The sequence below is a fragment of the Falco biarmicus genome, chromosome 2 (genome assembly GCF_023638135.1).
Source record: "Falco biarmicus isolate bFalBia1 chromosome 2, bFalBia1.pri, whole genome shotgun sequence".
In the NCBI taxonomy this organism is placed as follows: domain Eukaryota; kingdom Metazoa; phylum Chordata; class Aves; order Falconiformes; family Falconidae; genus Falco; species Falco biarmicus.
In genome coordinates this window covers 104,856,644-104,869,889 of record NC_079289.1, presented here as the reverse complement: position 1 = coordinate 104,869,889, position 13,246 = coordinate 104,856,644, and the positions used below count along the sequence as shown (strand labels likewise).

Below are 13,246 nucleotides of genomic sequence, written 5' to 3'. Positions count from 1 at the left end.
TCTTACTGTATTCTGTTTTCTTCCTTTTCAGAAAAGCTCACTTTCCGAGACATAATATCTCCACAAGAGTTCAGACAGGGAGAAGATGCAGAAGTTGTTTGCCGCGTTACTAGTTCACCTGCTCCCATTGTCAGCTGGTTGTATAGGAATGAGGAAGTCACAACTATTGCTGACAGTTAGTATTTTGGTAACTCTTTAAGTTATACATTCTAATTAATATTAAAATATATTGTAAAAGAAGACTAATCACATTTATAGTGGAGGATTTTGATTAGCCCATCACCTTAGTAGAATTTAACCAGGTTCTGTAGTCTATAGAGAATCCATATGCAATGGTTTCCTTCATGTATCATTTTTTCTAATTGGGAATTCTGTCTAGATGTAACATGAGGGTCAAAGTGACAAAAGATTGCTGGGAGCTCCTTCACAGGAACTCTTCCTGGACTGCCATGTATGTAGGAGTTTAATACATTTTTATAACATACACAGACAAACTTCAATGTGCATGCAAAGCTATGACACTGACCAAACACTTCATTGACTTTGGTATACTTGCACAGTAGCTCAGAGAATTCCAGGTCAATAGATTTTTTGCACTATTGTGAGAGTTTATTTGTATGAGTGTAAGTTACCCTTTGAGTTACAAGCAACAGAGATATAGGTGATCTGCTTAGGCTAGATACCCTAAAAGCTAGACTGATAAAGTCAGGCGAAGATGGATCTCATCTTCCCCCTATGCAAGTTTTAAGCCTGTAGAGAGACAATTAATTAGGCATATAGAATTTATTTGATTTACACCCTCAAATACTGTGAACCATTTTTTCAGTGCTGTCTCAATAGTTGTCTTTGCCTTTATGGAAAACAAGACTTTCCATGTTTTCTCTGGAAACGAAACTAACATTGTTGATGAACCAGCTGATCCACCTTCTCATCAGTCTTTATCTCTGCGTGTACTAAAAGTTAAGGTTGCAGTGTATGCACTTAAAATTATTGTTCTTTTGAAATTAGATATTATTTTTTATTTAAAGTGAAAATGAAAAGTTATATTTAGTCTCTTACGACATCACATAAATATGGAGCAGTTGGTGTGGAAAAAATAAGCTTGTTTGATGTTTCTGGACTCAAACTCCTCTCCATTTTGAAAGGAAAATTTAAATAAACTTTCTTATTTAGTATTTCCTATCCTTTCTGTCATCTAGACATAAAGAAGATACAGCAAACTTCTACCCTTAGAAAAAATTAGTTGAAATTTTGATACATGTAAATAAATAATGAGTGCAGGTAATACACAGAAGATTTTGACAAATAAGAACTCTGAAGACAAAACAAAATTTGGCTATTTAGCAAAAAGTCTTTTTCCAGGATGCAGCTCAGAGCTTGAAAAAGAAAAACTGCCTCAGGAACTCTCTCTTTCTTTTTTTTTTTTTAATTGGCATTTTATTTGTTTTTCCAAACAATCTGGCTGATGTAGGGTTAGCAATGGAAATAATGCAACATTTTATTTCTTTCTCAAAATAATTTTGTAACACTCTGAGATGTTAAATTTCAATGTGTAAATTTGTCTTTTTCACCATTTTCTCTCAAAATGCTTGAAATGTGACAAGGTATGAAAACAGAAACCGGTTTTAATTTAAACAATATACTTTCCTTATGTTCTGATCTAGAGCAGTACCCAAATAAGATCTCAGTTATGCTTGGGAGGAAGTGACCTTTTCAATCATGTAAAAATAGGACATTGTGATCTTTCTGAGTTTTGGTTATGTCTATATGGGTTTATAATGCAGGTGGAAAAAGATAATACCCAAAGTCTTACAGTTAAGAATCTTTTCTCATGCCTTGTGAAATAAAAAGACTCTATTTTTTATTAAATTTCCAGCTTAAAAATTTCCAATAAAGGATCAGTTCCTATAACCTATTCACATAATTTAAAATTAAGTAGCATCAGATTTGTCTGTCATATTTTATATGGTGCCTATTAAAAAAGAAGTAACTAATATTCTTGTTGGGTTTTAGTTCATAGTAAGCTAAAATACTGAATAATTTCATATGCAAACTGAATTGTATGTTGCAGGTTTTTTAGGATTATGAGAAAGCAGCTTCAATTTTAAGCATTTAGCACTGGCATAGTAGGAAGACATGAGATAATGGCATTACTTTAATTTCATGGCTTTTCTGTTATATTCTTGCCCATTCTGTTGTATATGTTACAACTAGTAGGATTTTTGCAGCACAGACTTTTGACTATTTCAGCTTTGCAAATTCTTGACAGTTGCTAGTATCTATGTTTGTATGTTCCATTTGAACATAAGATTGATTTCTTCTCCCAGAACGCCTGTGCTCAAAATCAGAAGTGAAGATTTAAAAGATTTTTCCTGTGTAGTAGGCCCGTAGCTGAAATAGCCATAGGTGAAATAGCCTATCACCATTATGAATTAATTTTGAATGTTCCCAAAACCTTATCTGCTCTACTGGTAGATCATCCTAGGATTTATATGCTCTTTTCAGTTCTATGAAGAAAGTAAGAAAGAAACTGTGGGAGTGGCTGTCCATCATTCCTTGCTAAAAGAAAAGAACACAACAATCCTAGGTGAACAGTGACCTCCAAAAGTCTTTCTGGTCTTGCATTCCTTAAGATTTAATAGGGCAATATATAAAGCATCATTTCCTTGAAATGTTCTAAGGTTTTCTTTTTTGTTATCTACAGCTGAATTGTTATGACTCATAATTCCATTGTAAGAGACTTAGGGACATTTTGCTAGCTCTGAAAGTGAATGGGCTTGTTTTCATTCATCAGATCTTATGTGGAGTTGTGAGTGTTTTGCTTTGCAATTTATTTGCAGTTATTTGCAATTATTTGCAATAATTTGCAATTACACAATACTAGGGCTTCAAAGGACATTAAATGCAACTCATTCTACATTGCTTAAAGCAAATGTAGAAATTGTGTGTACAGACATTTTTATATTAGTTTATGGTTGGTGTTGACTTTAGAAGTAGGATAACTGCCCCAGTTAGTACAAATATGCTACATATATATATTGCCTACTATCTGTATAAATATGCATGTTTTATTGTGTTGCTGCTCAAATCATTAAGGTATGTGAGAATTCCGCTATCAGATTAGCAGTTTTCTATAAATATAGCATATGTGTGTTATGTAACTATAATTCATGTAGAAAATAGTATCTTGTGTAAAACTGGATAGAAAATATTGGGGACTGGTGCATCCTTCATGTTTTCTGTATGCTTTGATATATTCTGTTATTTCATGCTCTTAATTATGTAATACTATTACATTTTTTTTCCTCAAGCTCTGATTATGAAGCACTGAAAAAATATAGGCAATCCCTCTTGCCCTCCATACCGCTTAACATTTGATTTGACTGAAGGGGAAGATGGTGCAGCTGTGCTAAATTAGGCATTTGAAGTTGAATGAGTTGAGTCCAGAAACAGAGTGACCAACAGGAGGAGTGTAGTACCCCGTCATTGTCCACATCCACCAACTGTAATCTGTTTAGTATAGGACACAGTTTTTATTAGGGTATCCACAGGACAGTGAACTTTATGTCTGCATAGCTTTCCTGTGAATCATGTTGTATTACTAGTTTATTCCACTGCTCTGAACCTCCTGAGTGTTCCATAGTATATATGAGTCCACCCAGATCTAACCTGTGTCTGTCAAGATTGCAGTGCATTTGTTGACCTAGCTGGTCTACGCACAATTGATTCCTGTTGAATGAGAAGAATATAATCGTATACTTAGTAGCATTTTTACAGCAGTGTGAACTGTTCTTTCACAAACCTACCAAAGGATAAAACATGGAGAGCAATGGTTTCTAAAGTCACACATTCAATTCATATTTCATTTTTTAAGTTGCCTTAAAATACAAGGCACATTAATTTTGTCTCTATGTAGACAGTATTAGTGGCAGAAAAAGACCCAAAATCTTTTTCTTCTGCTATACCTACTTATGAGAATCTCTCTGCTGTATTCATTATGTTATTCTTAAAAAGTTTAAAAGATAGCCATTCAACATCTACAGTTTTTGTTTCCTGTTACTAAATGAAACTTACTTTTTCAGCATTTTAAAGCAATAAAGGTGATCTCCAGTCCTCTCGTTCACCTCACACATTAAATATTTATGTTAACAACAAAAAAATACCACAAAAAAGAAAGGTTACCAATGCTTAAAGAGGGGCTACATATCACCTTTCCAAAACATATTGAAGCATAGCTCTCTGGGAATTGTGTAGGCACAGGAAAGAAAAATATTATATAATTTGTATGTGGTAGTGTGTGAAATGGAATTAATGTTCAAGCATGACTTTAATAAACTAGACACAATTAGCGTAAAAGTGCTGAGGTTATTGATTTCCTTTAAAACTCTGTCAGGTGAAGCATAATTACATTTTCTTTTTTCATTTCGTTCTTAATTTTCTGAAAGAGTTCTTGGTAACAAAACAGAACTGACAAGGCATAAAAAGCTGTTTTGTTAGTAAATATGTATGTGCATATATATCTTCTATGAATAGACTCTTAACTTTATGACTACATAAAAGCTTTTCTACCAAGTGTTGTTTATCACTGTTTTTCAATATCAGTGTTGTGTCATGAGAAATCTAGCACACTTTAAAAATCTAGCAGAATCAAAATGGAAAGCAAAGTGAAAAAATGACACTTGGTTGCTAGTTAAAACTGAAAACTAGTAAATCTCATCATCCTTCAATACTGAAAGGATGACACTAGCGCAAATAGAACAAGAAAGACCGCTGAATAACATGTACACAGGTTCTTAAAAAACTAAGTGTGGTGAATTGCAGGAAGTAATTCTTCTCCAAAGACTCCATTAATATTGACTAGTTATGGTGGATTGACCTTGGCCAGTTTCCAGGCACCCACCCAGCCACTCTCTCACTTACCCTTCGCAACAGGTGTGGTGGGTTGACTCTGGCTGGATGCCAGGTGCCCACCAAAGCCACTCTCCACTCCTCCACCTCAACTGGACAGAGGAGGGAAAATACAATGGAAGCCTCATGGGTCAAAATGAGGGCAGGGAGAGAGATCATTCCCTAATTACCTTCACAGGGAAAACTTGCTTCATGAAAAAATAATTTGATTTATTACCAATCAAATCAGAGTGCAATAATGAGAAATACCCTCATTGTTATTATTATATTACTCAAAACTGAGTAATAGTGAATGAGCAAAGAAACAGGAGGAAGGAAAGAAGGCAAGGAAGCTGAGAAAAGATTAAGCATAAGCTGCAAAATGGGCACAAAGACAGTTGGTTAATTTAGATGAGAGAGGGAAGACACATATTCTGACTTATTCTGTTATAAATTGCTTGATTTATCTTTTTTCCATTTCTTTAATCTGTTTGATATTCTGTGTAGGTGTTAATGAATATTCCACTCATTTTGCAACAATTCATAAATTTAACTTACATTCAATGACTCCTCAAAGTAAGTAGGAAGTTATGGATGAAAAATCCATACTGAATTTTAGGAAACAGCAATATATTTTGGAGTAGGAAAAAACCAAATTTATCAGCTGAGATTTTACTTTTAAACTGAGAAATGTTTTGCCAATGAGCATTCTGATTGTACGGAGACAGTACATAAATATAACTCATTAAGTTAGCATTCCTCATGTCTTGGTTTACTAACAGTACTTGATCTCTTACTTGCCTTTCTAGATCGATTTGCAGTATTAGCAAACAATAATCTCCAAATTCTTAACATCAATAAAAGTGATGAAGGAGTATACAGATGTGAAGGAAGAGTGGAAGCAAGAGGAGAAATTGACTTTCGGGATATAATTGTTATTGTGAATGGTAAGGAGTAAAAGTTATTGAATTGACTTCTTACTTTATTATCATAGTCTATTTTAAAATATATCAGCTTCTATAAGTATCCTGATTAAACTAGTTAATATAGTTGTCATGTCTGTTTAGTATTGTTTTCCTACAAATGTATTTGTTTAATACTTGAAAAAAAATCTATACTGTGTAAGTACAATTAATTGCATTTCATAATATCAGTATATATTTATGTAAAACCTGGATTATTGTTTTTAATCATTCACAAAATAATCACTGCAACAAATGAGTTTCAGATTATAATATATAGTACTTCAGTTCACCCTTTGTTTTTCAGTGTTTTGTCATTTGTTAAAAATCCACACTTGATTTTTCATAGTTATTTGCCTTCATTGCATTTACATATTTTAACTGTCCAAAAAGCATCATGTATTTTACTAAGATTAACAGTATTATGTATAGATTTTTAACATTTTATTTTTATGAGGAGTAAAATACATAACAAGTTATCTGAAAAGTGGCATTATATATTTTATTGGTTTATAATACAACCCTAAGATGGAATATGAATGGTTTAAGACAATATGGAACGTTTAGCTCAACCTCCCTCATAAATTCAGGGTTGACCTGTTGAAAAATAAATCTCTCTTCATATATTGTCTGGAAAGGACACAGTTCATAAAGGGAATTTTTAATCTAAGCTTTCTGTTTAATGTTGTTTTTCAATTAAACTGCTTCCATCAGGCTTATTAGGTTCTGAGTTTAGATGCTTTGTCCTTGACTGGTCCTTCTTGGCAAACCTCAGTTTACAAAAGTTATTATGTAAGTTGAATTTTCCATTAATTTCAGGACAAAGATCAGATTCTGACACAAGTGTTATTTAATCCTTATAGTCAAGCAGCAAACTTTGAAACAGAATTTTTATATTATTGTAGATAGTATACAGACAGTGGCAAGGAAATGGGTGATTATCCTACGTATTGTGATAGAATATAACAGTACATGTTCTATGTACTGTGAAGCTCCCCCAACAAATTGCTTTCCTCTCTGTGCATTGTGGTGCTGTGTTACCTTGAGTCCTGGTTATGCACAGTTCCAACAGCACATCTGATAGTATTTTAAATCCTCAGTGACATTTTCTTCTGCTGCTATTTATGTACGTGGTTATGAACCTACATTCTGAACACCTTGCATTTCTATCTGATTCAGTTGAGATGAGAGGGAGCCTACTTTAACCTAAAATGTCAGATTGCAGCTATAGTCTGACTTCACATCACCTATTGGTGGTTTATATCCACAAATTTGCTTCTTCATATGTTTATTATGACTCTAGACAAGAATGCTAACACTCTCTTTACCTCTAGACTTCAGTTCACAGAGTTGGGAGCAGGAGTTGCTAACTGATTCTGACGTGGCTGCTCATGTAGAGTGGTATCAATTAAGAGCTGTTTTCTGCTTGATTTATAGGAATAAATATGTTTTAATATAAAAAGCTGAATGTATTAAATTTGGCCCAAGAAGGCTTTTAGAGCAATATTAAAAATCTGAAAGAAAGAAAAATCGTAGTACTCTTTGGAGAAAAGGAAAACCTATGAATGAATTTGATTCAGAAAAGAAAATGGGGAAAAAGGAGCAATGGAGCAGTCTGTAGGTCACTAAAAGCTACTTAGCTGTATTTCCACCATGTATTCTTTTTCCAAAAAAGTAAGCAATAATATTGGCTTAGGAGGATAATCAAAGCTTAGTATAAAAAGTTATCATGATAGTGTTTGTATGTAGAAACTATTAAAAGTTAGAAATTTACTGTTTATTTACTTGTATTACAATAGTGCCTACAGAATCTACAGAAAGATCTAAGATCTATACAAACACATAGTAAGAAGTATACAAGGTCTCCAAAGCTGGATAAACCACAGCTAAAGAACATAGAAATAGGAATATTATAGGAAAGCTGACACACCACAGAATGCATACTTTCAAGGCTTAAAATTTTAAAGGTTTTGTGACAGTTGTAGGGAGAGGAGACTATAGAGAATTATTATATTAATAATTAAATTAATATTATTAGTCTTTGCTCTTTACACTTGTATTTAGGGTTTACAGTAGAAATATATTCTCAGGAGGAATATAGGGGCTGGTGGTGTAGCTTTGCTGATTTATTTTGAGAGTGGAAGAATTCTCCATGTATGATGTTTCTCTTCTGCAAATAGTATATGAGTATGTTGCTTTTCAAATATCTTCTTTATTATAGAGCAAGAGTTGATATTGTTTATACTTCTGCAAATATGATGTATTCCAATGCTTATATGTACTTCACTCAAAAATGTAAGCTATGGTACAACTGTGCGAAATCCTGGATTCCCTTTTGCAAGGACAGTGACAAAGTTTTAATTAAAGAAGAAAGATATTAGCTATCTTTTTACTCATTGCCCTCTAGATAGAGTGTTATCCATGCTGCAGGTGACCCATACATGCTCTGATTCAGGACAAAGATTTGAACTAAGGTCACCTCTTCTGTGAACAAGAACTTCATTCAGTACTGTTTCCTTGCCTCTGTCCATCTAAAGAGGGAGGAGAGAGAGAGCAGAAAAACATTTTGAGAGGTTGAGAGCACCCCAACCTTAAAACAAAGTAATGAAGACCACTTTCTCACAGGTAGATGGTATGAGATCAAATCCTCTCAAGAGGAGGAGAAAATTAAATCTAGTATGAAACATAAATCTCATATTTAAGAACAAGATATAAATTCCCTCTTGGGCCATTTTGGACATAAATGAGTCGTTTCTGCCCATGTGGATGATACTTGCCTACAGAATGGTTTCTTCTGGTATGTGGAGGCAAGAAAAATGAACCACCACTAGAACTATTACTATAAAATGAAGGGTTGACCTTGCAACCACAAGAATAAAATGATTAAATAGTTGAACATAGTGGTCACTTACATCTACACATAAAGTTAATGTTGTAGAGATGTATTTCATTTTGAAGAGAAGGAATTAGAGAAGACAATGGTATGTGTCTTGAAAATATTTCTTCCATTCTCTACTGTGCCTGGCCGCTAAGCTGATTGATACAATATTGGCTAATTCACTCCTGAGAAAGATGTAAATAACAGGAAGTAGAAATGAAATGGGTAACATTTCTGTCAGACTGTAGTAGAGTATGTTCTTTTATATACCAGGTTCAAAACTAGCTGACCATAGCCGCAGTTATGACTCAAGTCACATGCACATAGTTTTAAAAACTATAAAGTGTAAAAGAAACTATTTTGAAAGCACAGTGTTCTGGTTAGTGTTGCAAGACTGGGATTCTGTGGTGAAGAGTTTGACGGTGAAGGCCTGGAAATGAAGCAGAAATCCTCTCGCTACCAACTTATGGAAAAGATGAAAGCTGAGTAAATTTGAAAAGGAAGTGTTAAAATACATTTCCCTAGATTATCAGTCCATGAATTTGGAGATGCGTTGTTCTGGGGACATGGTATTTCCATATCCAATCTGTAGCCCAGGAAATTTCAGATAGGGAAGAAATTATATGTGAAACATACTTAACATAAAAATCTGTGAAAGCAACATAAGTATATTTTAGAAAACATCTTTAGTTTTAGCTTGCTGTTTGTTATAATATAGGGTTTTTTTGGTAAAATGCTTCAAAAATTATATCTGAACAGAATGCAGATTTTAAAATAATTAAAATCTTGTAACAAAGCTTGATATATGAAATGTAGTTTTTAATTTATGGAATATTGGGGGTATAATGGGTAATAACTTGAAATAAACTTGAGTTGGAATATCTCTATGAAATCTAGTGTTTAGGTATCTTTTTCTACTAGCAACACTGAAATTTATATAGCATTTTTTCACTGCTGGTATTTACAGTGTGGTCTAAATGGCAAGATGTTTTGGTTTGCTTTGTTTTTTGAAAAAAAGGTGGTTAATGTAAAATAGAACAAAATAATTCCAGTCTTCCTGAAAAAAAACCTGCTTATTTTTCTCTTCCCCCCCCCCCCCCTCCAATCCCCACCCCCAGTGGTCTTGTTGATTTATTTCTTTAAGTTTTCTTCACTGTCTGGGCAGTTCCATAAATGGAATAGACATCCTGATCTCAACTGACATTAATGAAAAAATTGTTTTCACTCTAAATGTGACTGGATTGTGCCACTTTGCTGTAAGTGTGAAATGTGAGAGACTTGCCAGTACAGATTTGGCTTTTCCTCTTTTAGGTTCACGCTTTAGTTCCATCCTACATACATACAAGAACAAAACCAAAGAAAAACAGATCTTTTCCCAGAAAGAATGATGAGAAAAACAAAATTTGACTTTTGAAAAGAAGAAATAATATTTCATTTTGTTGTTATTGCAGTAACTCTTTGAATATTGAAGCACTTCAGTAATGTGCTGCATTTCACAGTCCTGCAGTTAGTTGTGAGCAGCAAAGAACCTGCTACTTCTGGCAAAGAATTGTTTCACCTTCTCATGTTACCGAGTATTTTTCCAGGCCTAGACGTTAGAATGCATTGCAAAATGGCTAAAATGTATTAAATGCTTTATAAGTGACCTTTTTTCGTGAAAGATGGATAAGTTGTTGTTGCACAACAGAACTGTTTTGTATTCTGGGTAATGTCCCATGCAATTTCAGAGAGGAAAGAAGTGATCTGTGAAACACAGAAGTACATAACAACATTTACTTACTGATCATTGGTAATTCTGGTACATTACATTCAAAATAATTTTATATATTTAAGGTTCAGAAGGTGGAAAGACTTCTGATTAAAACTGAAATATTTGGTGCAAAGCAAATGAAGTTGTTTCTCAACGGTTGTGGGAAGAGTTTGTGCAGAAGTACAAAGGGAAGCCAAAAGCAAATACATTGGGGTTGCCTGTTTTTTCTTCTTTTCTCTAGTGAAAGTTCAAGCTAAAAACTGAGTCATTCTGATGACAGGATGTTTTTGCTGAGACGTATAGTTCTGAAGATCTAATCTTCTTTTCCCTTTCCTTTCACTTTCCCTGACATTCCTTCTTTACCATGTATCCTCTTCCAGTCTGCTGGGATTGTTTTTATTTGTCTATTTGTTTGATAGTTAATGGAAACATGTTAGGGATAGCTGTCTTAAAATTACCATATGAGCAGAGATGTTAAATATCAGCGTTTGAGTTGTTTTGTCTTAAATCCTATTGCTTTTTTTTTTTTTTTTTCCTTTTTTCCTGCTGGATAGAAGTTCCCTGCAAACTGTTACAATTTTAGTCATAACTTCATCCCATCAAGAACAGACAAAATATGTCATTCTCAGACCACAATTACAATTTCTGGAAATACAATTTCCAAAAATAGATTGTTTCCATTGGGTTCTATCACATTTCACCTTTTGAAGCTGGTGAGACTCCTGCCCAGGAAATATGCAGGAGTTCAGTAAAGAGAATTAAATACACATAATCGACTACTACATACTGACACCTGTTTTAAAAAGGACTGTCTGACATAAGTACATATTTGCATGTTAGCTTTATAATCGAATGAAAGAGAAAAAAGACTAGAGAGATATTTTCATTTGAGATAGGTAAATTAGTGCCCATCATAACTCCGTTGTGTCTTACACATGCTAGGTATAACTTCAGTCACTTAAAAATTTTCTGTAAGAAAATTGAAGGAGTGCTGAAAAAAGCTTTTAAAAATTTATTCTATTGAGGGGGGAAAAAAGTTTATAAATGTCCTGATAATATTAAAAATCTAGTAATAGTGATTCATGTAACATGTGTTACAGGTTACAAGTGTAAATTGATCCCTAAGTGTAACCATAAATTCCAAAATTAGTAAAGGATCCTATCCTGTGCTTTAAATTTCTCAAGAAACACATGAAACAATTTAGTTTTTCAGTAATAGGACATAATGTTTTATTTTTCAGTTCCCCCTGCAATTACTCTGCTACAGAAGTCCTTTAATGCCACTGCAGATCGGGGAGAAGCAATAACTTTGTTCTGCAGAGCCACTGGATCACCTCCACCTGAAATCAGTTGGTATAGGTAAGTTCAGTTGAAGTCTACACATCATAACACATTGCTTTAATGCGTCATGATTTTCTATCACAGTCTATTAAGCTATGCAACCTTCATTTCTTAACTGAATTTTAAAAGCATTTGCTCTCCAATTCTGTTATAATGTCTAAAGCTAGATTCAGCGTTAATGAGTGAATGAACTCACACAAACTGAATTGCACTCAGGTCACCAGCAAGTGAGATAAATGTAAAAGGTAACTAAAATATTATATTGATATGATATCCTCCTATTTGAGCAGAAACAAATAAAGCTGAAACAATGAATTCATGTCTCAAAAGCAATACAAGCAAAGGTCTCAACTTTTGCACACAAATTCATCAGGTAAAAACATGCTGCATTTATGCAATGAATAAATAATCAATACAGTTCAGCAACACTGATAACAAAGATAGTATTTTCCCCATCTGTAAAAATAGATTCTAACCCTAACTCCATTTCAATGACATTCAGGAGGTATGGCTTTAGACACCCCTAGGACATCAGAGTGTTTTCATTGAATAAATTTCAAGGGTATATTACGTAATTTTTAAAGTGTAGTATGTTTTGAAAATGGAACTGCTTTTAAGTTTGTGTGTGTTTTTTTTATGATGTCAATGAAATAAACATAGTATAGTTATGTCATTTGGGAACACCATATAACATTCGTAAAAGTTTTAATATCCATCCACTCTATATTCTATTTTAACAAAGATATGCATCAGTCCTGGGATATAAGGTATCTCAGATACTTCATATCAGTGCACATTTCTGTTTTAGACCTGAAAAATGCGCATCTTCTTATATTATTTCAGGCAAATTAAAAGGTCATTGTATTTTTAAAAGGGACATACAACAGATTTTCATTTCCTTTGCAATCTGAACAATGTTAGATTCATTTTAAATGTTAGCTTCCTTTGACTTGACACCGTTATCTTAACATGCCATAAGTTAAATATGGATTTAAATTTTTCTCATGTGCAATATGGATCTCAGGAGATGTAAATAATTAGAATACAATGTTAATTCCTTAATGTGACTTAGAATTCAAAATTTAATGAAAAGGAGAATGAAGAAAACCAAAATATGTAGAGCCCAAATTAAAGAACTGCTGCTAAATTCAAAGTAAGTAATTTTTTACAAAGTCTGCCTTACCTGGCCAGAATTAATAAGAGTTGTCTGTAATTTGGTATCCTAAATCGCCTTGTTGTAAGGCAACCAGCATTAATGTTGTACATTATTAAGAAAGAAAGCATAAATTTCCACAGTTTGTGATATCTCTGATTATAGTTGTGGGCTTTTTCTAATATTTTATAAATATTACACTATGTACTTAGGCTGTGTCTTGGAGGCATGCTTATCACTATGTCTACTGATAAGAACTTACTGAAGGATTTTCC

General features: G+C 33.4%; 1 protein-coding gene across 1 annotated transcript in view; it reads left to right on the top strand.

The window, feature by feature from the left end:
• The window catches only part of NCAM2 (neural cell adhesion molecule 2), a 305,254-nt gene that overhangs the window by 162,980 nt on the left and 129,028 nt on the right, over positions 1-13,246 (top strand). The window contains exons 4-6 of the mRNA XM_056329648.1: positions 32-175; positions 5,697-5,834; positions 11,719-11,836. Coding sequence (XP_056185623.1) covers positions 32-175; positions 5,697-5,834; positions 11,719-11,836 — 400 coding nt within the window. The remainder of the gene's footprint in view (positions 1-31; positions 176-5,696; positions 5,835-11,718; positions 11,837-13,246) is intronic.